Source organism: Mercenaria mercenaria, chromosome 17 (genome assembly GCF_021730395.1).
Source record: "Mercenaria mercenaria strain notata chromosome 17, MADL_Memer_1, whole genome shotgun sequence".
NCBI lineage: Eukaryota > Metazoa > Mollusca > Bivalvia > Venerida > Veneridae > Mercenaria > Mercenaria mercenaria.
The window spans coordinates 5,008,908-5,033,352 of record NC_069377.1 but is presented as its reverse complement, the minus strand read 5'-3'; the positions used below and the strand labels follow the sequence as shown (position 1 = coordinate 5,033,352).

At 35.0% G+C, this 24,445-nt stretch overlaps 1 protein-coding gene across 1 annotated transcript; it reads right to left on the bottom strand.

The window, feature by feature from the left end:
• Positions 1-7,379: 7,379 nt before the first annotated feature.
• On the bottom strand, positions 7,380-18,787 carry LOC128550247 (sushi, von Willebrand factor type A, EGF and pentraxin domain-containing protein 1-like). Its single transcript, XM_053528884.1, has 6 exons — positions 18,212-18,787; positions 16,159-16,198; positions 13,162-13,323; positions 10,501-12,144; positions 9,962-10,114; positions 7,380-9,404 (listed from the first exon to the last, which is right to left on the bottom strand). The coding sequence occupies exons 1-6, from the start codon at positions 18,479-18,481 to the stop codon at positions 9,124-9,126; spliced, it is 2,550 nt and encodes an 849-aa protein (XP_053384859.1). The 5' UTR covers positions 18,482-18,787; the 3' UTR covers positions 7,380-9,123.
• Positions 18,788-24,445: the final 5,658 nt, after the last annotated feature.

Here is a 24,445-nt window from a genome sequence, read left to right as displayed (position 1 = left end):
ACACTTACGCCTTACAGTTTAACTCGTCCTTTCAGTGAAAATCTGGGAAAGCATTTATTGAATTTTTGTTGAAAACAAAAGTTCTGCCATGAAATTATTGCCTGCATCTGTTTTTAAATGGGAAATATCTACATTAATGTTACTTTTCGCCCTGTGAAAATGGCTAAATCTAGACTTGTCTTACCCAGAGAGAAAGATGTCGTATAAGACCTACCTGATTCAACACAAAATATTAAGCTTTTGTATAAGGAAAAAACAGGTTTTTTTACAATACCAGTGTTACAAATAATGTTGAAGGGATGAAATTTTCTTTCTAACACACCAGGTTTGCTTAAACATGTCAAAATTTAACGCCACGTCATTTCAGCTCGGGATGGACGCCATATTTCTCATTGATAAAAAATGTAAACAAAAAAAAATCAGAGTGGGATTAGCAATGCAAGGGCATAACATGACATTCTACCTTAGAACCTTAGAACATATATCATATTAGAATACCTTAGAACATATATCTAAGATGCTACACAGGTCAGGCGGGTTAAATGCATAACGTCGATCACTTGAAATTGATCTTGAAAAGGTGGTTAATTTTAGTTTATTTACATGGTTTTTAATTTTCCCACGACTTCTCGGCGATTCACTTCAAAAAGTATTACTGCACCGGACGAAAGGTAACTCTAATAAACGACGGGAGACAACCTAGGTGTCAGCACGTGTATGATTTTTAAAAAAAACATGTCGATGATTATAATTTCTTATCAAATAACGAATCCTATTCAGAGATTCGTCTTTAATATCAGAAAATTATTAATTTTTATGGACATTTATCAAAAAATATTACTTACAATGGACTACTTTGCGCATCAAACTGGTTTCCGCTTCAGTTATGAGGCACTTCCGTTATACTTTTTGACAACAATAACAAAACACAAAATGAATCAATAAAGTCACTTATAAACCGACTGCTACTTAGATCAGTTTAAGTATAGTTGTTGTTACAACATTTTACACAACTGTTCTCTGCGGGTTAATAACCAAAATGAATACTTACATACCATACCCGCGCACGTGCACAAGTATCATACCATACCTGCGCTCGTGCACAGGTATCATACCATACCCGAGCACGTGAAAAGAATGTTAGATGAGTTTAAACTGTAATGTTTATTTAATGCCATGTTATTGTCCGTAAGTATTGACCTGACACTCAAGAATGTTCCGTATATTTTCCGTAAATTAAGGGGACGCATATTGCTACATTCACAGTTCATACAGCAATGCGGAAGGGGTGCATATTCAAGAAATCGATGGTGGGAAAATAAAAAACATATTCCTAAACTGATATAATACTGATGGACACCTGTAATATTCAGTATTTTGTGGATAAGGATGTGGTACTATGAATGTAATAGGAAAACAGAGGTCTTTGTGAAAGTACATTCAACACAAAATATTAAGCTTTTGTATAAGGAAAATACAGGTTTTTTACAATAACAGTGTTCCAAATAATGTTGAAGGGATGAGATTTTCTTTCTAACACACCAGGTTTGCTTAAACATGTAAAAATTTAACGCCACGTCTGTTAATCTCGGGATGGACGCCATATTTCTCATTGATAAAAAATGTAAACAAAAAAGTCAGAGTGGGATTAGCATTGCAAGGGCATAACATGACATTCTACACAATGAATACCTTAGAAAAGATATCTAAGATGCTACACAGGTCAGGCGGGTTAAATGCATAATGTCGATCACTTGAAATTCATCTTGAAAAGGTGGTTAATTTTACTTTGTTTACATGGTTTTTAATTTTCCCAACGACTTCTCGGCGATTTCACTGCAAATGTATTACTGCGCCTGACGAAAGGTAACTGTAATAAACAACGGGAGACAACTTAGGTGTCAGCACGTGTACGATTTTTAAAAAAACATGTCGATGATTATAATTTCTTATCAAATAATGAATCCTATTCAGATATTCGTCTTTAATATGAGAAAATTATTAATTTCTGTGGACATTTGTCAAAAAATATTACTTACAGTGGACTACTTTGCGCATCAAACTGGTTTCCGCTTCAGTTGTGAGGCACTTCCGTTATACTTTTGACAACAATAACAAAACACAAAATGAATCAATAAAGTCACTTATAAACCGACTGCTACTTAAATCAGTGTAAGTAAAGTTGTTGTTACAACATTGTACATGTTCGTTACGTTATGAGATAAAGTTTGTCTTGAACTGCATAATCCATTAATTACGTTTAGATGATATTGCATTTACAACTTATTTGACCCCGTTTTTTACGTGAATGACAGCATTCTCGTGCAACTCGTGCAAACAGAGTTATGAAAAGTATGGTGGAGAATTCAAGGACAAATTATAAATGACATTAAAGTGAGGATAACTGTATATTCGTCCAGTTTTGATCATTGACATTCCAGCTGTGTATTAGTAACTTTTGTGAACAAGATTAGAATGTTGCTTTTCCACATATACACATTGATTGGACCTCTCAACCAAATTTCATACCTTATTTTAGGGATTTTTAAGAGAATACATTTTCAAAAGTTTGTTGAATGTGTTTTGATATTTAAGTGCATTGTAGTTTCATGAATACCAAGTTAAAAATTAATAATGGCAACATTTCTAGGCCTTTATTGTAAGCCACTAGACTTCTGTAACGATAAATGTTTAATGTATTAAGGGGAATATACTCTTATAGTTTTAGAATGTGGCATTCCTTGACCACCGTATCTTTTCTTATGCACTACTTTGTAAACAAACTAAATAATGAGTTTTAGCTCACATATGCGAAATGAAAAGCAAGACAGTGAACTTATTTCACATTCTTTCTTTAAATTAGAATCTGTAGGACATTGATAAATGTTTGGACAAAGTGAAGCACTATTATTTTCGCACCAAAAAGTCTTAATTGTTGACTTTGAATGTACACAAGAAGTCTTATGTAATTCAACAATAACTTTCTTATTTCAGTTTTTCTCATTTTTATTTTAGTGAGCAATCCTTTGTGTACTTATAACAGTTGAAACAGTATTCATTTCATTTACCAAAACCTTGTACTTTTTTGCAGGTAAATTTTATAATACCCCACCCACTTTTTTTTAATTTCAAAGTATGCGTCCCCTTAATTCTCGGTGTCTGAAGTTAAATAACGATATAAATATTGCGTATATATTTCTTTATAATTTTCACAATGTCACATGTGCAAATAGCTGTGCCGACAAAACGTTTAGCTGCTAAACTGCATTTTTGGTTCAACTCCTGCGTACTGACCATTTTCCCCCAAATTTTATCGGTATAAATATTGCCATATTTATCTGATCAAACCTTATGGTCTATAAACGTTATGGAAAATGTTGAATAAATAAAACATACTTAAAAGTATCTTAGCTAAAAAGACAAAGTATTTCTCACCAGCGTTTCCTGAAAATGAATACTAGATCTACAAGAGAAAACAATCAGATTTCGTGAAATATGTTAACAGATATTGTAAGAGTAAAAGTAACATCAATAGCATTACATTGAATTTAAAAAAATGGTCTGAGGTGATTTTGAACTCGTGGTATCGTGCGTGGCAGTCAGACAGCTACCACTATGCCACCGTGCCATTGGTTATTTATATCGGTTATTTTAGGATACAAATATTTCGTAAAATAATTGAAACCCCCGAAAATACTGTTGAAGATAAATGAGTGTCAGGTCAATACTTACGGAAAATAGACAATACCTGCATCAAGTAGCATTTACAAATGTATACTTCTTTTTTAAATACTGTATATTTTGACCTTTGAATTACGATCGTCATGTTTTCATCTAGAAGATACGGCTCAGTACTCAACAGGGAGGAGTAGAAGAAGAAGAAGATAATCATTTTAATTATTGTTGTTAGATGATGATGATGATGATGATGATAACGACCGCGACCACGACGAAACCGTTAATGCAGAGTCCGAAACTAAGTTTGTCATGAAAAATGTTTTATAAACATGCAACCGAAGTGTGAAGTTGTGCATTAAAAGATAAAAAAAACTCCCAACAAATAATTGGTGAACTTTCATAAACATTTTTAATATCATTTTACGTACTTCAATTTACCTGCAAAGTAATTCCCAATATCATTTATTTTCTGACTGGGAGAAGGAAAGACTTGTAAGTAAATGAATAAATAAATAAAAACTAACAAATTAAAATGACGTTGTGTAAGTCAGTTACTTACCTCTTAGATCGGTGTTCATGAAATGAAAATACCCGCGCTCGTGCGGTAACACCTCAAGCGCTACGCGCTCTCGGTGTCACGATTCGCACGAGCGCGGGTATTTTCATTTCATGAACACCTCCTACTCGGTGAGTAACCTACACATACTTGTTCATTACGTTATGAGATATGGCCGGTTGCAGGACAGATCGTCCAATAACTCGCGGATCAACGTTGAGCGGCGGGTTGAGTTATCTACCTATAATCTCCAGATTATCCTGGAGTCAAATTGGTTGCGTATGAAAATTTCAAGTCTTACTCAGTTGAGTAATGGATGATAGGCGAATCATGTTTATTTAAGCATTCACATGTGTGTATACACGGTATAGCATTATAAAATTAATAGTAATAATAATACTAACTTTATTTTCTGAAGGTTACATTAATTATAACTTACATACTTAGTGTACAAATACAAATATTATACAACTTATTTCCAGTAAGGCATTCAATTAAATTTCATATACATTCACACATCTACACAATCATACAGTCAATTTATAATTATACATTTATACAAAAATGCACATATCAGAATTATTTAAGTTTTCTCCGACAAACAGGCCTCAGATTATAGAAGTCTTATATAAACATGTCATACACAAGTTATAAGTATAACAATAACTATTTAAAAAAAAATTACCATGCGTCACAAAGATTAATTCACGACAATTAAGATGTGCAAAATGTCTGTCCCATGAAATAATATACATGTTCCAGATTTGGATAATAAGTTAATACACTTATAATTATTATTGTTAACCGAATTATTCAACATTCACGCTCATTTGGAAACAAACGAACCGCGCCATGAGAAAACCAACATTGTGGCTTTGCGACGAGTATTGATCCAGACCAGCCAGCGCATCCACGCAGTCTGGTCAGGATCCGTGCTATCGCTAACGGTTTCTCTAATTGCAAAAGACTTTGAAAGCGAACAGCATGGGTCCTGACCAGACTGCGCGGATCCATACTTGTCGCAAAGACACTGTGTTGGTTTTCTCATGGCGCGGCTCATTAATAACATTATTTCAACAAAATTCTTGTTAATACAAGTAACTGAAGATGCCTAGGCAAAAGGGCGTTTTATTTTCTCCTTATGAGAAAGAAGTTTTTATAGAGCTTCTAGAGAACATTAAAATCATAGAAAGCAAATGCAACAATGCGAAAACATTGTTTCAGAAGGAGGGGGCTTTGACGGCGATAGTAACGTCATTGTTATAATATTACTGTATTTAAACTCTATTGGCCGGTTGCAAGACAACTATAAGCTAGAGTTAAGCGATAGTTATTGTGATCCGCCGATCAAACGGGTTGCATGAAACGCCTTCTTGGGTAACCGTTACAATTCTTGGCCAAGATATGGCTGGGTTGCACGACGGTAATGATTTCTCAGTGGACACTTCTTGTACAAACCTGGTTGTTAGTAGGTTTATCGCCGAGTCAAAGCATATTTCAATTTATATACATGGTTTGTTTTCAATTGTACATGAGGTAAATTAAAGTATGTGTGTGTTTGATTACCTGGATATGTTTGAGGAACTTTATAGAGTTTAAATACAGTAATATTATAACAATGATGTTACTATTTCCGTCAAAGCCCCCTCCTTCTGAAACAATATTTTCGCATTGTTGCATTTGCTTTCTATGATCTTAATGTTCTCTACAAGCTCTATAAAAACTTCTTTCTCATAAGGAGAAAATAAAACGCCCTTTTGCCTAGGCATCTTCAGTTACTTGTATTAACAAGAAGTTTGTTGAATTAATGTTATTAATGAGCCGCGCCATGAGAAAACCAACACAGTGTCTTTGCGACAAGTTTGGATCCGCGCAGTCTGGTCAGGACCCACGCTGTTCGCTTTCAAAGTATTTTGCAATTAGAGAAACCGTTAGCGATAGCACGGATCCTGACCAGACTGCGTGGATGCGCTGGCTGGTCTGGGTTAATACTCGTCGCAAAGCCACAATGTTGGTTTTCTCATGGCGCGGTTCGTTTGTTTCCAAATGAGCGTGAATGTTGAATAATTCGGTTAACAATAATAATTATAAGTGTATTATCTTACTATCCAAATCTGGAACATGTATATTATTTCACGGGACAGACATTTTGCACATCTGAATTATCGTGAATTAATCTTTGTGACGCATGGTATTTTTTTTTAAATAGTTATTGTTATACTTATAAATTGTGTATGGCATGTTTATATAAGACTTCTATAATTTGAGGCCTGTTTGTCGGAGAAAACTTAAATAATTCTGATATGTGCATTTTTGTATAAATGTATAATTATAAATTGACTGTATGATTGTGTAGATGTGTAAATGTATATGAAATTTAATTGAATGCCTTACTGGAAATAAGTTGTATAATATTTGTATTTGTACACTAAGTAGGCCCTATGTAAGTTATAATTAATGTAACCTTCAGAAAATAAAGTTAGTATTATTATTACTATTAATTTTATAATGCTATACCGTGTATACACATACATCCACTATACATGTGAATGCTTAAATAAACATGATTCGCCTATCATCCATTACTCAACTGAGTAAGACTTGAAATTTTCATGCGCAACCCATTTGACTCCGGGATAATCTGGAGATTATAGGTAGATAACTCAAACCGCCGCTCAGCGTTGATCCGCGAGTTATCGGACGATCTGTCCTGCAACCGGCCATATATAAGTTCCTCAAACATATCCAGGTAATCAAACACATACATACTTATATTTATCTCATGTACAATTGAAAACAAACCATGTATATAAATTGAAATATGCTTTGACTCGGCGATAAACCTACTAACAACCAGGTTTGTACAAGAAGTGTCCACTGAGAAATCATTACCGTTGTGCAACCCAGCTAATTGTAACGGTTACCCAAGAAGGCGTTTCATGCAACCCGTTTGATCGGCGGATCACAATAACTATCGCTTAACTCTAGGTTACAGTTGTCTTGCAACCGGCCAATTAAGTTTTTCTTGAACTGCATAATCCATTAATTACGCTTAGACAATATTGAATTTACAACTTATCTGACCCCGTTTTTTACGTGAATAACAGCGTTCTCGTGCAACGCGTGCATACAGAGTTATGAAAAGTATGGTGGAGAATTCAAGGACAAATTATAAATGACATTAAAGTGAGGATAACTGTATATTCGTCCAGTTTTGATCATTGACATTCCTGCTGTGTATTAGTAAGTAACAAGATTAGAATGTTACTTTTGCACATATACACATTGATTGGACCTCTCAACCCAATTTCATACCTTATTTTAGGGATTTTTAAGACAATACATTTTCAAAAGTTTGTTCAATGTGTTTTGATATTTAAGTGCGTTGTAGTTCATGAATAACAAGTTGAAAATTAATAATGGAAACATTTCTAGGCCCTTATTGTAAGCCACTCGATTTCTGTAACAATAAATGTTTAATGTATTAAGGGGAATATATTCTTTTAGTTTTGGAATGTGGCATTCCTTGACCACCATATCTTTTCTTATGCACTACTTTGTAAACAAACTAAATAATGTGTTTTAGCTTACATATGCAAAATGAAAAGCAAGGCAGTGAACTTATTTCACTTTTTTTCTTTAAACTACAATCTGTAGGAGATTGATAAATGTTTGGACAAGGTAAAGCACTATTATTTTCGCACAAAAAATATTAATTGTTGACTTTGAATGTACACAATGAGTCTTATGTAATTCAACAATAACTTTCTTGTTTCAGTTTTTCTCATTTTTATTTTAGTGAGCAATCCTTTGTGTACTTATAACAGTTGAAACAGTATCCATTTCATGTACCAAAACTTTGTACTTTTTTGCAGGTAAATCAAGTTTTATCATACCCAACCCACTTTTTTTCTAATTTCAAGGTATGCGTCCCCTTAAGAAATAATGTATACATAGAAATCCCGTGTTTTAACGTTATTAATAAAAGAGGTTATACATCCGCGGAATAATTATAAGAGGGCGTAGCCCGACGTCATCGCACGTTAACGTGACGTCATTTAATATTCCAGAACTCCATTCCTCGAAAGTCGAAATCACTAGACTACGACGATGAAAGTCGAAACCGCGATCGTGAAAGTCAAAATCACGATGGCGAAAACGAAACTACAATGATGAAAGTCGAAATCACGAATCCACAATGATGAAAACGCGATATCATTTCGCATTTATCACCATCGTGGTTTCGTGTTTTCACTGGCAGACTTTCCTCAGTCGTATCTTGTTTCCTGAGGTATTGGTTTTGATGCAAATAAGCTAAACATGTAGAGTAAACTGTTTACCTTCAGGGTAACAAAACACAAATGTAGTATTTTAAAAAAGACTGGGCGTCTTTAAGACCAGATTATATATAAGTTTTGATTTAACACTTCTATCAGTTTTTTTATCATTTTGTAACATTCTCATTAATGTTGATGAATATGCAAAATAGTTCATTAACATAAAAATACTGCAAATAGAAGACTTAATATGTCTAAGTTCCATTTTGTTACCATTTGTATTTGGTTAGTCACCAAACTGACTAAAATATGGAGGATTTATCGTCTATACAATTAATGAAGGGTTACCATGGAAACGGTAAAATCATATATAGCTCAAAAAATTGTTTCTAGGTGGAAATATTTTATTTCCACTCAGTTAGTCCTACCATTGTTTGATACTGGTCAATGAAAAATGTCTAGGGGAATGTCTGGTAGGTCTTCCTGGCCCTCAGCATGTAAGTTTTGAACGTGAATATCTAATTTAGTGAGTGTTAGCAGACTTGTTTCTTATGTATGAAGATGTGCTACACGTACAAGTATCAGACTAGCAACCTCTCGATTGGCTATGAATCAAGCGCACGATTTGGTAAACATATTGAAATTAGAATTGACTCTATGTAAGTCCGGGCTCGCGTCGAGCGCCTGCTGGCGCGTCATGCTCCCACAGTAACAGTTTGTGCCAGAGTTTCTGGCATGCCAATGGTCGACGGATAGGTAGCTGTCTGCGTAGTTATCCTCGCAGAACTGTAGACACTCGGCTTCTGTCAGACGATCACCACCACTGTCGCCGACATTATGTTCTCGGAAATACTCACCACTGTACTTTTCTAATGATGTGTAGCTATTACAGACTGAAAAGAGTAAAAATATTCTAACGATCAACAGTAAATCAATGGAAATAAATTTTTCCAGCGAAAAGGTTAGAGAAAATAGAATTAAGAAATGTATGATGACGTATTGTTTTCGGTGTATATAAGGCAATCTTTATAGTGACCTGATCAAAAGCACGGGTGCATTGTAAGGCCGAGTACGGTGACTAGGCGTAGATGCCATATCAATTTCTTACTTGTATACCTCAATGACTACCCAATGTTTTGTTAATAGGAGATAACTCTGAGGCTATTCAGATTTTGCATAATTATGTCCCTTTTCTTCTAGAATATAAAAAGAGTATAAATGATTGGGATAAAAAGGATTATCTAGTCGGTAGTTAATTGCATTTGTAAACCAAGGAAATGCCACTGTTCATGTTATACACTACCCATACTATATACAAGAATCATGGTCATGAATGCGGGGAAAATATACTTACCGATCTCACATATACAGTGGCATTTTCTTCCCGGTTTGATGCCAGTGTTGTAAACAATAAGTAAATAAACAAGATCGCGTTTTTTTAAAATCTTACCCTTTGTACAAACAGCCTGCGATTGGTTGAACTCGTATAATGGTTTACAGAAGCACCGCTTTCCTGCGGACCAATACCCGGTATCAAGACACCTAGCCGCTGGGTCTACACAATCAGAATCCTGGGAACAACTACTGCCCACTGGTACAGACGCTGCAGATTGGCAACAAATTTACCAGTAAAAGTTTTACAGTAAATATGTGTTCAAGTGAAACAAAACGCATTATCTGTGAAAATCTATGCCAATAGTAATAATCTATGTAACTATTTTAAAATTAGTTGATGTGATTACATATATTTTGTGAAAAAAATATCATTTTAAAACTGAATTGATGCAGGTATTTAAAAAGAATGTGTCGGTCAATCCTCAGAATCGTTTCTGTCATAATGGTAACAATAGCATACATATCGAAGATAAAGGACAAGGTACAACAGTTTCGCATTGAGCTTAATATTGTTTCTCATATGTACTTAAGAATAAATCTGAAACCCGACACAAGATTGTTTTACTGAAAATGATATTAACAATGTGTATATACCTGTACAAGTGAAACTGACTGTCTCCCAGTCCCCCGACTGCTGACAAGTGATAGACATTGCGGCACTTGCCGGTAAACCCACGTGACCAGAGTTACAGTTGTATGCAGCTGAAGAACCTGCATTTGTCGTGGTATATGTACTTTGGCCATTAGCTATTGTTGGCGGAATGCCGCAATCTATTACACACGAAAAACTGATAGCTTCCCACTGTCCAGAGTTTAGACAAATAAACGACGTTGTTGCACTAGCCGGGGAAGGGTTATAACCAGAATTGCAGGTAAATGTAACTGTAGACCCTGCAGTTGTTGTTGTGTATGTTCTTTGTGAATTTGCGACGGTAGATGGTGTACCACAGTCTACTTGTTGACAAGTGAAGCTGATTGATTCCCACTGCCCGCTGGCAAAACAAGTAAGTGACATTGCTGCAGTAGTCGGCGAACTTGTGTAACCGGAATTACACGTGTACGTGACGATAGATCCTGGGGTTGTTGAAGTAAATGTTCTTTGTGAATTTGCGACTGTAGATGGTGTACCACAATCTACTTGTTGACAAGTGAAACTGATTGATTCCCACTGCCCGTTGCCAAGACAAGAAAGTGACATTGCTGCAGTAGTCGGCGAACTTGTGTAACCAGAATTACACGTGTACGTGACGATAGATCCCGGGGTTGTTGAAGTAAATGTTCTTTGCGAATTTGCGGCGGTAGATGGTGTACCACAGTCTACTTGTTGACAGGTGAAACTGATTGATTCCCACTGTCCGGTGGCAAGACAAGTAAATGACATTGCTGCAGTAGTCGGCGAACTTGTGTAACCAGAATTACACGTGTACGTGACGATAGATCCTAGAGTTGTTGTCGTAAATGTTCTTTGTGAATTTGCTACGATAGATGGTGTACCACAATCTACTTGTTGACAAGCGAAACTGATTGATTCCCACTGCCCGGTGTCAAGACAAGTAAATGACATTGCTGCAGTAGTCGGCGAACTTGTGTAACCAGAATTACACGTGTACGTGACAATAGATCCTGGGGTTGTTGACGTAAATGTTCTTTGTGAATTTGCAATGGTAGATGGTGAACCACAATCTACTTGTTGACAAGTGAAACTGATTGATTCCCACTGCCCGGTGTCAAGACAAGTAAATGACATTGCTGCAGAAGTCGGTAAACTTGTGTAACCAGAATTACACGTGTAAGTGACGATAGATCCTGGGGTTGTTGACGTAAATGTTCTTTGTGAATTTGCTACGATAGATGGTGTACCACAATCTACTTGTTGACAAGCGAAAGTGATTGATTCCCACTGCCCGGTGTCAAGACAAGTGAATGACATTGCTGCAGTAGTCGGTGAACTTGTGTAACCAGAATTACACGTGTATGTAACGACAGATCCCACAGTAGTTGAAGTATATGTTCTTTGTGAATTCGCGACGGTTAATGGTGTACCACAGTCTACTTGTTCACAGGTTAAACCGATAGTTTCCCACTGTCCGTTGGCAAGGCACGTGACTGACATGCTGGCACTTATTGGCGATGCTGTATAGCCAGACACACAAGTATATGATGTGACAGAGCCAACAAATGTTGAACTGTAACTCTCAACGGAATTTGCAACACTTACAGGGGTTCCACAAGAGATTACTGAAACGTAAAACTATTTATTTACACTGTATAAATATATCACATGTCATTATACGGAATAATAAGATAATGTTTTACACATATTACATTAAAATTATTGCAATCTTACTCATATTCTCAGTATATTTTGAAAAACACCCTAAGACCGTCAACTTTTGATTTGTTGTGTCTGGAAACAGTTTCAAAATTTAACCAATGGTAAAACTGAATTCTGAAGCTGGTCTGAAAACAAAGTTTTGTAATGTTGTAGTTAACCGTTCGAAGCATGGCCCGGATTTTACGCCATAATTATTTACATATCTTAGAGGTTGCAATAGTCGATTGTTGTTTCCGTGAACTTATTCGTGCTGTGTATCTAAAATAAACCTTTATTCCCCTCTCCCACCAACATTTGAAGTGAGTGGTTCATGAAATGTATGTTTTCAGATTTCGAAAATTTAAAACTGCAACAGTTTCTTATATCTACAGGAAACTTAATGGTTTACGTTTGATAAGTTTTTTTTTGTTTCCAGAAAAACAGTATATTCCAGTTTTCATACTACTCTTCTGAGCGTTTTGGTATACTTACTAGTCTTATATTCCATTTCTGATTATTTTCTATGTTTTTAACTTAAATGTTAATTATGTTAATTAAGCATTTAATATCATATATTAGAAGATCATGTAAAAGCATTAACCTTTAGCCTGCTGGCAGCAAGTGATTCTGCCTTTGCGACCAGTGCAGACCAAGATGATCATGGTCTGCATGGTTTGCTATTCAGCCAGTAAATTTTCAGTGAACACCCATTCGAATTATAAATGGTATTGCCCAAATTGAATGAAAGACCAGTCCATTATAGAAATTTAGCAGGTCATACTAATTGTACTAAATAGGTTAAACACGATCAAGCAAAATGAAAGTAGATTCGACTTGAATATATTTAGAAACTGTTGATAACATAATACCCGTGCGTGACATTAAATCAAAACTGAGTTGTAAGAAATATTGTAATAAAAGAAAAAAAAGCATAAACAAACCGGTGGCTGAACAAGTTGGCTGCTGTGTCCATTGTCCATTTGGCTGACATTCGATGTAACTTTCGCTCCCGTCATCTGAACATTTGACTTTCACCACACTTCCCACATGCAACAAGTTACCAAACGTCTCCGCGTTATTGATAGAGGGAATATGGTTACAGTCTAAAAGAGAACAGAGTACAATATGAAATACGAGATTGTGAAAATAGAAAATCAAAACTTTGATTCAGAAATAATGCTTACTTCATAGAAAACTCTTACAATATATATGAAAAAAGTTTAGGTGGACCTGCAAACACTATAACAGATCAAGGATTAACGGTATCATGTTTTATTATATTATTCAATAAACTAGACTGGCTCCCTTCCCTATGTTTGTTCTGTAATTTTTCTTATCATTAACAGTGGAAGTAACCCAAGCAGATTGTTTCTTCATTGACATTTGTTTGCTCCTGGCTCCGAACATATGGTCTAGCCATCAGATAAAAATGTACTATTCTAGCACTTAAGATTTACTTATATAATGTTTGCAGTATTTAAAATAATAATCATGTATGAAGAAGATATGCTCCTGACAAAGTATGTGGACGCCGCCCGCCCGCCCGCCAGGGGCATTCCCATAATACTTCCCTTTTTTTTAAACGGGCGTATAAAAATAACCATGCAGCCAGGGATAAGCATGCTGTGGAAAGTTAGTTCTACATAGTTAATAACTTTGGCTATTCAAATTTTACAATGTGGTTTTGATTGCGGACAAACAAATGGAACCCCGCATCTGTCTTATGTCGGGACATTTCATGCTATTTTGTTAGAGTGAAGTGTAAACTTGCCAAAACATTGTCTTATTATGTTAAGAAACTGTGTTATCATGCCTAAGTGTGGTGTTAACTTGTCAAAACAGTGTCTTATTATGTTAAACAGTTATGTTATCACGTTAAAGTGTAATGTTAACTTGTCCAGAAAATGTTTAATTATGTCAAAAAGCTGTTATAATGTCAGATTATCGTCTGATCTTGTCTACATAGCGTCTTTTTATGTTAAAAAACTAAACAAGATTAGTATTAATGATACTTTAACAAAATAACATAGCTTTTGACATAATGAGACACTGTTTTTACAAGTTAATACAATACTTTGACATGATAACATGCCTATAGATAACATTACAAGACACTACATGTATTTGGTCAAGTTAACATCACAATTTGACATGATAAAGTAATATGTAACTATAATAGGACACTGTTTTGACAAGTTAACACGATACTTTAACAAGATAACATAGCTTTTCAGCATTATAGCATTCTTAATGGACAAGATCAAATGGCATTTTGACATGATAACTTAGCTTTTTAACATAATAAGACACTAATTTAACAAGTTAACCCATCACTCCGATAAAACATGACTTTTTAAAATGATAAAACACTATTTGGACAAGTTAACATCATACTTTGACATGATAGCGTAACATTTTATCATTATGAAACACTGATACGACTTTACACGATACTTTAACAAGAAAACATAGCTTTTCAACATAAACAGCATGCTTGATAGACCTAGATAAAATGGTCTTTTGACATAATAACATTGCTTTTTAGCATAATAAGACACTGTTTTGACAAGTTAACACCACAATTTAACAAGATAAGATGCCTAATTAACACAGTATACTTTAACAAGAAAAATAGCCTTTTAACATAGTAGCACCCTCCTCTGCAGACAAGATCACACTTTGATAACATAGCTTTACACTGTTTTGACGAGTCAATACCCGACCTTGACAAAATAGCATGGCTAGGTAACATCAGTACGTTGACATAATAACATAACTTTCTGACAAAACAAGATACTGTTTTGACAAGTTAACATCACGCTCTGACATGATGACATGTAATGCCCCACATAAGACAGCAGCGGCGTTCCGTGCAAACTATTTTGGTCACATTTTGGTTCTCAATAAAATAAAAAAAAAATGAATCGGCATGACTTTGTGATTTATCACGTATTATGAAATCAGCATATGAGCTAGGAGATAAAAGTACGGCTTAAAATGATAAATCACTGTTGCGAACCACAGCTGCGTAAAATATTAAAACTGAATTGGCACGACTATTTGATTTATCGCTGTATTTACGGGTTCAGCATATTAGATAGAAGATAAGACACAGCTTAAAATGATAAACCGCTGGTGGGAACCACAGCTGCGTTAACAAATAAATTTTACCCCACAGCCATTTTCTATAATATGAGCGATAACTTTACACTGTCAATAATACTTCTACAAAAGTGATACTATATAAAAAGTATTTTATCATAACTTTGTAATAATGTTCTGAATTTTGATGATGCATTGAGGCCAGTGAATCATTACCTTAAAAGAAATGAATATTAACTTTACTCCGCCTAGACGCAAATGAATGGCAGGAGATGCATATCTATGTTCTAACATGTCCAAACAGTTGGTCCATGGAAGATTGTATTGGTAACAGTAAAAAAGAATCGCAGATGTAACAATATGTCTACCTTCGTGATTTTATTCAAGAGTTTAGTGTCCCATACATTTGAAGGAGTGTGGATCGCGACATAAACTGATTTCGTTTGTTAAATATTACTCCTCAGACACAGTTCCACATATTAGAACGTTCTAATCATTCAAATGATCGGGATCGGGAATCCGTCTACAGGCCTCCTAAAGCAGTTGAAGTATGAAACAGCTAAATATTGGACCTGATTTTTTGTAATGTATCGTTGCAGCTTGGCTCTCCTACCAAGTCATGAGAAACAAACATTTTGACAGGCCTTAATGCCATATTAGCATGCGTGATATTTTTGTAAAAGGATGATAACACCACACCTTGTATTGTACTATTATTATGGAAACATTTACAATTTGTCGATATGATGTTGCCGCTCTTAGAAAATGGTCGTGGTGTATGACTTATTTGGGGTATATTAATAAGTTAATGCAATTCTGTATACATTTATATTTACCTGTTACTGGGCAAGATCCGGAGCAAACGTTTATATTGTCCTAAAATAGAAAAGTATTATGAATCAAATGCAAATAAAAACAATTCCCTGCTTCTTGTAAAAAATCAAAACTGAAATGGTAAATCATCAGTAAGGGGTTTTAAAATTGATCTTATACTTTAGCGATAACTTGAAGGTTGGTATACACAGTTGCTCAACAGCGTTATTCTGCTTACTTGTGTTGCAATTTTCGGACAATAGACCTTCAATAACATCGACATTGATATTGTTCCTATTTAAACATTTACTGGAAAGTCATATTAAGCATTATTATACGTTTCTATTCCCCATTAAGTTACAATGGTACCGGAAACGTCAATATTTTTCCATACACTGACGCCTGTGCGTGACGTAATGCAATGTCTGTCGTTGCATTAATTCTTTTATTAACATCAGTATTGTCAATCTTATTCAGGTTATTGAACAAATTCATTATATTTTAATACGTTTAATGGGTAGATACGTATGTAATAAAAAGGTTATTATCTTTGCACGCACTCGTTCTTTAGCGGAAGAATATTGCGCTCCTATTAAAAGTCGCGCAATATTTCCGCTGCAGAACTCGTATATATTTCCCGATACAGAGCTAATAACCTATAATTTTTTCAGACATTGATTAACAGATTACACAAGTAATTTTATGTGACAATATTTTACAGTTTTGTACAGACTAACATTTTATCCTCTCAATATTTAACAAAGAAATTGACGTGGAAGACATGTATGGACAAACGAATCCCGGTCCATGCACTAGAAATTTCTGAGATGCTCTTGAGTGTCTCCCACCTGACTAAGAGGCCAGTACTAGTTCCTCCTACCAAGAAAGACAATTTCGCGTGTATCGGTGCTATACATCAGACTGTCTATTCGCAAACAGCTAGACAGGCCTGTATCTAAAACGGATTGCTCTGTTCTGGTTTTTTTTTGTCTCACTCTGTTGCTTTTGTCAGAACGCTCCGTGTCTGTACTAGTAGAAAATGAAGCAGGCGCTCCGAGTGGCTGCCTTTGCGCTATGCATAGCACCTTTGAACGGTATATCATGGAAAGGGCGCAATATAAATCTGGTATAATATATAAACTATTTAAACTATTGTTTAAACAGTAGATATTTGGATAAAAAGAATTGAGTATTTAGACAAAACCTGAAGCTAAAAATATGTACAAATGACTAAAGAAAAAAAATAGGAAAAAAAGATCTCTAGACAAATATCAGAAGCTAAAAATATGGTCGACTGGTAAAAGAAAAACAATTATTTGCGCTTGATTGCTTTAAAAAGCAACAATACTACAGTTTAAAATTAGGTATTTGTAATGACAGATATTGACTGAACAACTTAAAAATATAAGAAAATAAATAGAAATATTGAAGAGACAATGTCACATAGTGATAAGACGTAAAGGTGAAAATATGTGTAAATAAATCATGGAAAAAATGTTATGACCATTATATACGACAATTAACAGACGGGAACAGACCATTAAAAGGACAACGTCACTAAGCATTAATGAGGATTTGTCTAGAATTTAGAATAACACTGGCATACTGCAGATAGGGCACTATGCGTGAAGGTGTTATTTTCGGTAATATTCGCGAAGAGAGCGACGAGCAAATTTTGAAAAACTCGTAAATATTAAAAGTTATTGCATTTTCGGAGAAATTCTTTTCGTGTTTTTCCCATTTTTCGTTACAGAACGATAATTTAGATATAAAGTAATCATTTGATATTGGATATGTAATAAAAAGGTTATCAACTTTGTATGTCGCGCAATGTTACCGCTGCAGAACTCGTGCATATATCCACATACAAAGTTAATAACCTATAATTATTAACTCCAGAAAACTAAGCATGGAAGCATGGCCGCCAGGAAGCGAGAATTCCTAGCGCGAATGTCTGCTGTCTATCAATAAAAAAAGAAAATAAATAAAATAAAAAACCGCGAATAAAATTGGCGCGAAAAGTACCCGTTCTACTGTAGTTGGAAAAATAAAAGCTTGTAAGAACTATAAACTTACCGTCAAAAAGTCACTTTTTAAGATGACGACGTATCCTGCACATCGCGACAGACTTGTCAAAACGTCATACAAACGACACAATTGTGGGTTCCTTTGATAACTCACGGCCAGACAATGTTGCCTCTCCGCACATTCTATCTGACAGTCTTGTGGCGACTTTTTGTGTAGCAACATGAAAGGTTCAGAGCCAAGGCACCTGCTCGGGTAGATTTTACCAGCGAATCTGGCATCTACAGTTTGCACAATTAAAATAATGACTAGAATGAACATATCTAAATGGCGTCTTAAAATGTTAGCATATTAGATTTTATAATATGAGTTAAAGTATCCGTTTAACTTTGTAATTGTTTTTTCTTCCAATAATCAACATATCAAATTAATTTTATTTCATTATGATACAAAATTAAATCATCCAATTAAGTTGGTTATTTCTATGAATCGTCAATATATCACGTTCGTTTTATTTCTTTTCCCCCTAGAATCCCTGCAGTAAACCAACATATCAAATTTCTATGTGACACGACCACCTGAATAAACTTTGAAATCATAGACCGATTAATAAACATTAATTAATAAACGAAAGCGCAAGGCTCATTTAACGTATGGAAAGAGCGACTGCACATTTCATAGATTTTTATCTGAATTAGTTCCAGCAAGTTCTCTGACAATGAATATATAACTAACAGTAATAATACATAATCAGGATCATACAGAAATCCAATAAATAAGATTCAATTGATGAATTTATCACAATACATGTGGACGTCATATTTTCATTGAAGACAGTTTCATATTCATAAATAATAAATTAGCTTCAGGACGAGTATAGCATAACATCAAATGGTCGTACTTAATTATATTTTTTTATTCTTTGCACAAAACACAAACTATCCCATGAGATGTGTTAAGGTCTTTAACCTTTTATTATTTAGTTACTTGTACTTAAAGACGCGCCACAGACTAACTGTAGTCTTTTGTATTTCCATTATCATTATGGTAATGATACATGATCTGCATGAATAAATTGAGAAATGCAAGTAGTCTAGTTACATATTAGGCCAAGACAATGTGTTTAATGTCGAAATATTTTAGTGAATGAATGTAGCAGTATGCCAAGTATTTGATGTATTAAGTCAAGTATAGACCATATTTTGTTTCTTCCGGGTAAGATAGTTATTTATCTATGTTTTTAAAACTACATGTATACTGAAAAGAAATTATCAATAACTGAATAAGATTGCAGATGAAGTTGTGAAAAACACATTACTATAGAGAGGGCCTAAATTGTCCACCTGCCAACTTGTAATATAGCTGGATTTATACCAGTACTATCAGAAAGATTTTCACGAAGTTCATGTGGTAGGAAAACGTAGGACACTAGGTTGTGGTGGGTGTTTAAGATATAAGGTGCTTCCCCGGCCGCATCATACCACTGATGTGAAAATCATACAAGTAGCTTCCTCGTTGGCGCTCGCCGCTCAGCATTAAATGGATAGTACTAGAACTGGTTAGTCCGGTGTCCGGCGGGGCGTGATATTCCAGCGAGAAAGCATTATTAGGTTGGGTATTGTCGCCTAAGCTACAAGTTGACAACTGAAATATAGTTGAACTCTAACCTTGTCATTCATTATTGCCAAATAATACTCGGTGTTTTTCATAAAATGCTATTATGGTCATAGCTAAGCTAGAATTCCCGGGAAAGCGTTCACTCGAATTTGACACTTCAGGTCAATCTAAGGATATTAATTTTACACCAGAATTTTAGCAGATTGTTCAGAAAAAAAAATCTCTATGTATTGTAGCCCTAGTTTAGTCTGTCTGGCTATAATCATTGTAATCGATTTTAAGCTGAATTAATACAGTTCATGTACGTTTTGACACAAAAAGTGTTTTGTGAAAAATAGAAAATATCAGGTAAAATCTTGTTAATTACTAGTTAATTATTCAAAAGAAACGAATAGAAACGTTTTACATGGGCACTTACTGCAGCTGCACTACAAAATGCATTAAGGTAACAATAGCAAAAAGATAGCATGCAGTTCCACTGTAAAATTGTTTTCGTTGTGCACGATTCTCTCGAGAGCAACATAATCATGTAAAGCGCTTCTTGCTCCGTAGATCAATCAGAACTAACGTTGATTTCATGAGTGATAAAACACTTTATGAATGTTTAAATATTTTTGCTACCAGTATATGACAACATTCAAGTGGGTATAGACTAAAGTGACGAATCCTCTCCCAATAGGGAATATTTTACACTGGTTTAATATATTACTGTTTTTTACCGTCTGGACGTTGGGTTGTTATGGAAATATTGCTGTTACAATACGTTACATATACGTTACCTATAAAAGCTTTCCAAAACTTCGTTTTTACAGAAACTGATTTTATCATTTCTTTTGACATTGTAAACATTTTATCATTTTAGTATTGTCTGACCTGTCAGTTTTATGTTAATTTCATTTCACTCTAGCTCCTTATTCGCTTCCTAGAATAAATCCTTTACCGCGAATGTGTCGCAAAAATTTGTCTTGTTGTACATCGCAATATATTTTGTATTCGAATATCTCTAACAATGTGTCGCAATATTTGTCTTGCTGTACATTCGGAATATATTTTGTATTCGAATATATTTAACAATGTTTCGCAATATTAGTCCTGTACATTCGGAATATATATATCTAATAATGTGTCGCAATATTTGCTTTGCTGTACATTCGGAATAATATTTATTCGAATCTATTAAACAATATGTCGCAATATTTGTCTTGTTGTACATTCGGAATATATTTTGTATTTGAATATATTAAACAATGTGTCGCAATATCTGTGTTGTCGTACATTCGGAATATGTTTTGTATCCAATGATATTTAACAATGTGTCGCAATATTTTGTCTTGTTGTACATTCGGAATATATTTTGTATTCCAATGATATTTAACAATGTGTCGCAATATTTGTCTTGCTGTAAATTCGGACTATATTTTGTATTCGAATAACTCTAACAATGTGTCGCAATATTTGTCTTGCTGTACAATCGGAATATAACTTGTATTCGAATACCTCTAACAATGTATCGCAATAGTTGTCTTGTTGTACATTCGGAATATATCTTGTATTCGAATACCTCTAACAATGTATCGCAATAGTTGTCTTGTTGTACATCCGGAATATATTTTGTATTTAAATATCTCTAACACAGTATCGCAATACTCTTGTTGTATTTCGGAATATATTTTGTATTTAAATATCTCTAACAATGTGTGGAATATCTCTAGCATTAAACATGTAAAAGGTACAAACTATTTCTTAATGCATCCATTGTGTTATAACACTCTTGAATGTTGCAGTTCTTTTCATACTATGGTACCATTAACTTTGTGAAATTTACTTTTCGCATCTCATGATCCGTTTCCCTATTAAAGCAAAAGCGTGTACATCACATTTTCTGATTTGTTACATTTTCGGCCGTATTTGTAACAAGTGCACATGTGAAGAATTCATTTCTGTGAAATTTACGTTTCAACATATAGCCTCATATTTATTGTTTGAAATCACCTCATTAAATCATGTTTTCACGAAATATGTGAAATAAAAGGTTTCTGACTTGACTTTGTCCTAGAACAAGGTCACTAATTGTGGATTGCTATTGTGGTGTAAAATTAGTTCTGTTAGTCTCCAGAGATAGTGTATTTTAAATGTCATTAGCTTTTGCTAATCTGTGTATATCTATAATATGAGCCGCGCCATGAGAAAACCAACATAGTGGGTTTGCGACCAGCATTGATCCAGACCAGCCTGCGCATCCGCGCAGCCTGGTCAGGATCATGCTGTTCGCATTCAAAGCCTATTGCAATTAGAGAAACTGTTAGCGAACAGCATGGATCCTGACAGACTGCGCGGATGCGCAGGCTGGTCTGGATCCATGCTGGTCGCAAAGCCACTATGTTGGTTTTCTCATGGCGCGGCTCATGTACTTTTGAAGTAAGATAGAAGTCGTACCACATAAGTTTAACAGCTCATGGGTGGATAATCTGAAAACATCTGACGTAGTGAACTATAAATATTGAATAAAACTTTAAAAACAAGACCGGAATATTGCCATGCTATCGTTTCGCTCAGATTCACTGCTTTGATGCAGCTATTAAAATACTTTTTTGTAATTAGACTGTTGTAAATCTTTAATGATAAACCTGTTCAAAACAATATAAACTAATCAGGAGCTGAGTACAGATGTACGTTATAAACTTGTTTTTCTATTTGTTTATAAACAGGAGAGTCAGGACAGTCAGGAAGTTAAACCCGGGCCAGATTTCAAGTTTTATACCAGTATGTTCGAACATATCTGAAGGTTATCAAAATGTCGGCATAAATTAGCCATATATAGTGGTGACGAGAAAGCGTAAAAGACGTCCCCCACAAAAGTAAAGACGACGAAAGTGCTAAAACATACTAATGTTTCTTTATTTCAGGCCCAAATCTAGGGCCTGGCCTAGGCGGCCGGTGCCCCTCAAGTTGGCTAAGAAGTAACCTATACTCATCAAAGTTGCACCCAATTATAATCTTTTCTCAAAAATTCAGACCTAAATATACACCAGAGTCCGCCATTTCATACCTTTATTTCAAAATTTTCGAGAGGGAGACCCATGACCCCCTTAAAATGATTGGAGTACTTAGCTCAAAGATCAAGGTCTCAATTGGAGGTCAAAGGTTAATAAGATTTTTTAAGGTCAATAAGTCATCCATTAAGGGATTTTAATATAACTTTCCCATAATGAGACAACGCGTCTTAACATCCTTATCCCTAACTCAAAGGTCAAGGTCACACTTGAAGGTTGAAGGTCAAAAGTTTTTTTTCCCCTTTCTGGTCCATAACTCTGCTATGCCATCTATCAAGGGATTTTAATGTTAAAAATGTTCCCCATATTGAGACAACGTGTCATGCGCAATACCCAGATCCCTAGCTCAAAGGTCAAGGTCACACTTGAAGGTTGAAGGTCAAAAGTATTTTTCCCCTTTCTGGTCCATAACTCTGCTATGCCATCTATCAAGGGATTTTAATGTTACAAATGTTCCCCATATTGAGACAACGTGTCATGCGCAATACCCAGACCCCTAGCTCAAAGGTCAAGGTTACATTTGAAGGTCTACGGTCAATATCGATCTTTTCCTGTCCAGTCTGTAAAATATTTTAAGATAAGTTCATGTATCACATGGACCCAATTCAAAAATGTTGGATTATTTATTTCAAGATTACTTCCCTTTGATATGATGAGTTCTTACATTTTTCCTCATTTGAGCCGTGCCATGGGAAAACCAACATAGTGGGTTTGGGACCAGCATTGATCCAGACCAGCCTGCGCATCCGCGCAGTCTGGTCAGGATCCATGCCGTTCGTTAACAGTTTCTCCAATTCCAATAGGCTTTAAAAGCGAACAGCATGGAACCTGACCAGACTGCGCGGATGCGCAGGCTGGTCAGGATCCATGCTGGTCGCAAAGCCATTTGTTGGTTTTCTCATGGCACGGCTCATGTTTTTCCACCAATTTTAAAATGAAATGCTATCAAAATATCAATTGAATACTTTTCTCTATTTATAAGCAATCAACAACTGTAGATTTTTGTGTATACAAATTTAAATCCAAATGTTATATTAAAACATGTTGTATAAAATGTTATATTAAAACATGTTGTATATACATTTGTAAAGTACAAAATTGTTTATACATCATTGATAGATATCAGATTATTATGTAATAATGTCAAAATATTTCAGAACACATTCTAATTAGTGCCGTAAAAGACCAGAAAAAGACTCCAAGGCTGGAAAAAGGTGCTTAACATGTTGAAATTGCAACAAAACATGGTCTGTACTTTTCAACTATTCTCAGTTCATTTTAAAATGTTAAAAGATATTAGATAGGGGAGGTAGGGGATCCTGACCAAAGTGCCTGTGGCTCATATAAGGCCAAAGGCCACAGTTTTTTTACTGTTATGTTCTATGTAGACACAGTACTACATTGCAATTTTGCCTGAATTTCAACCCTACCCCATCACTCCCCCACCCCCCACCACCAAAAGACAAAAATAACAAAACAAAAAAAAAAAACAAACTGCATTTAACAGAACTATTCAACAGAAAAAAAATCTGGCCGCAATAAACATGGGATTCATGGGCTCTTTTTGCACCATCCTGGGCCAAATCACATGTAAACAAAGAGAAGTCTGTAAATG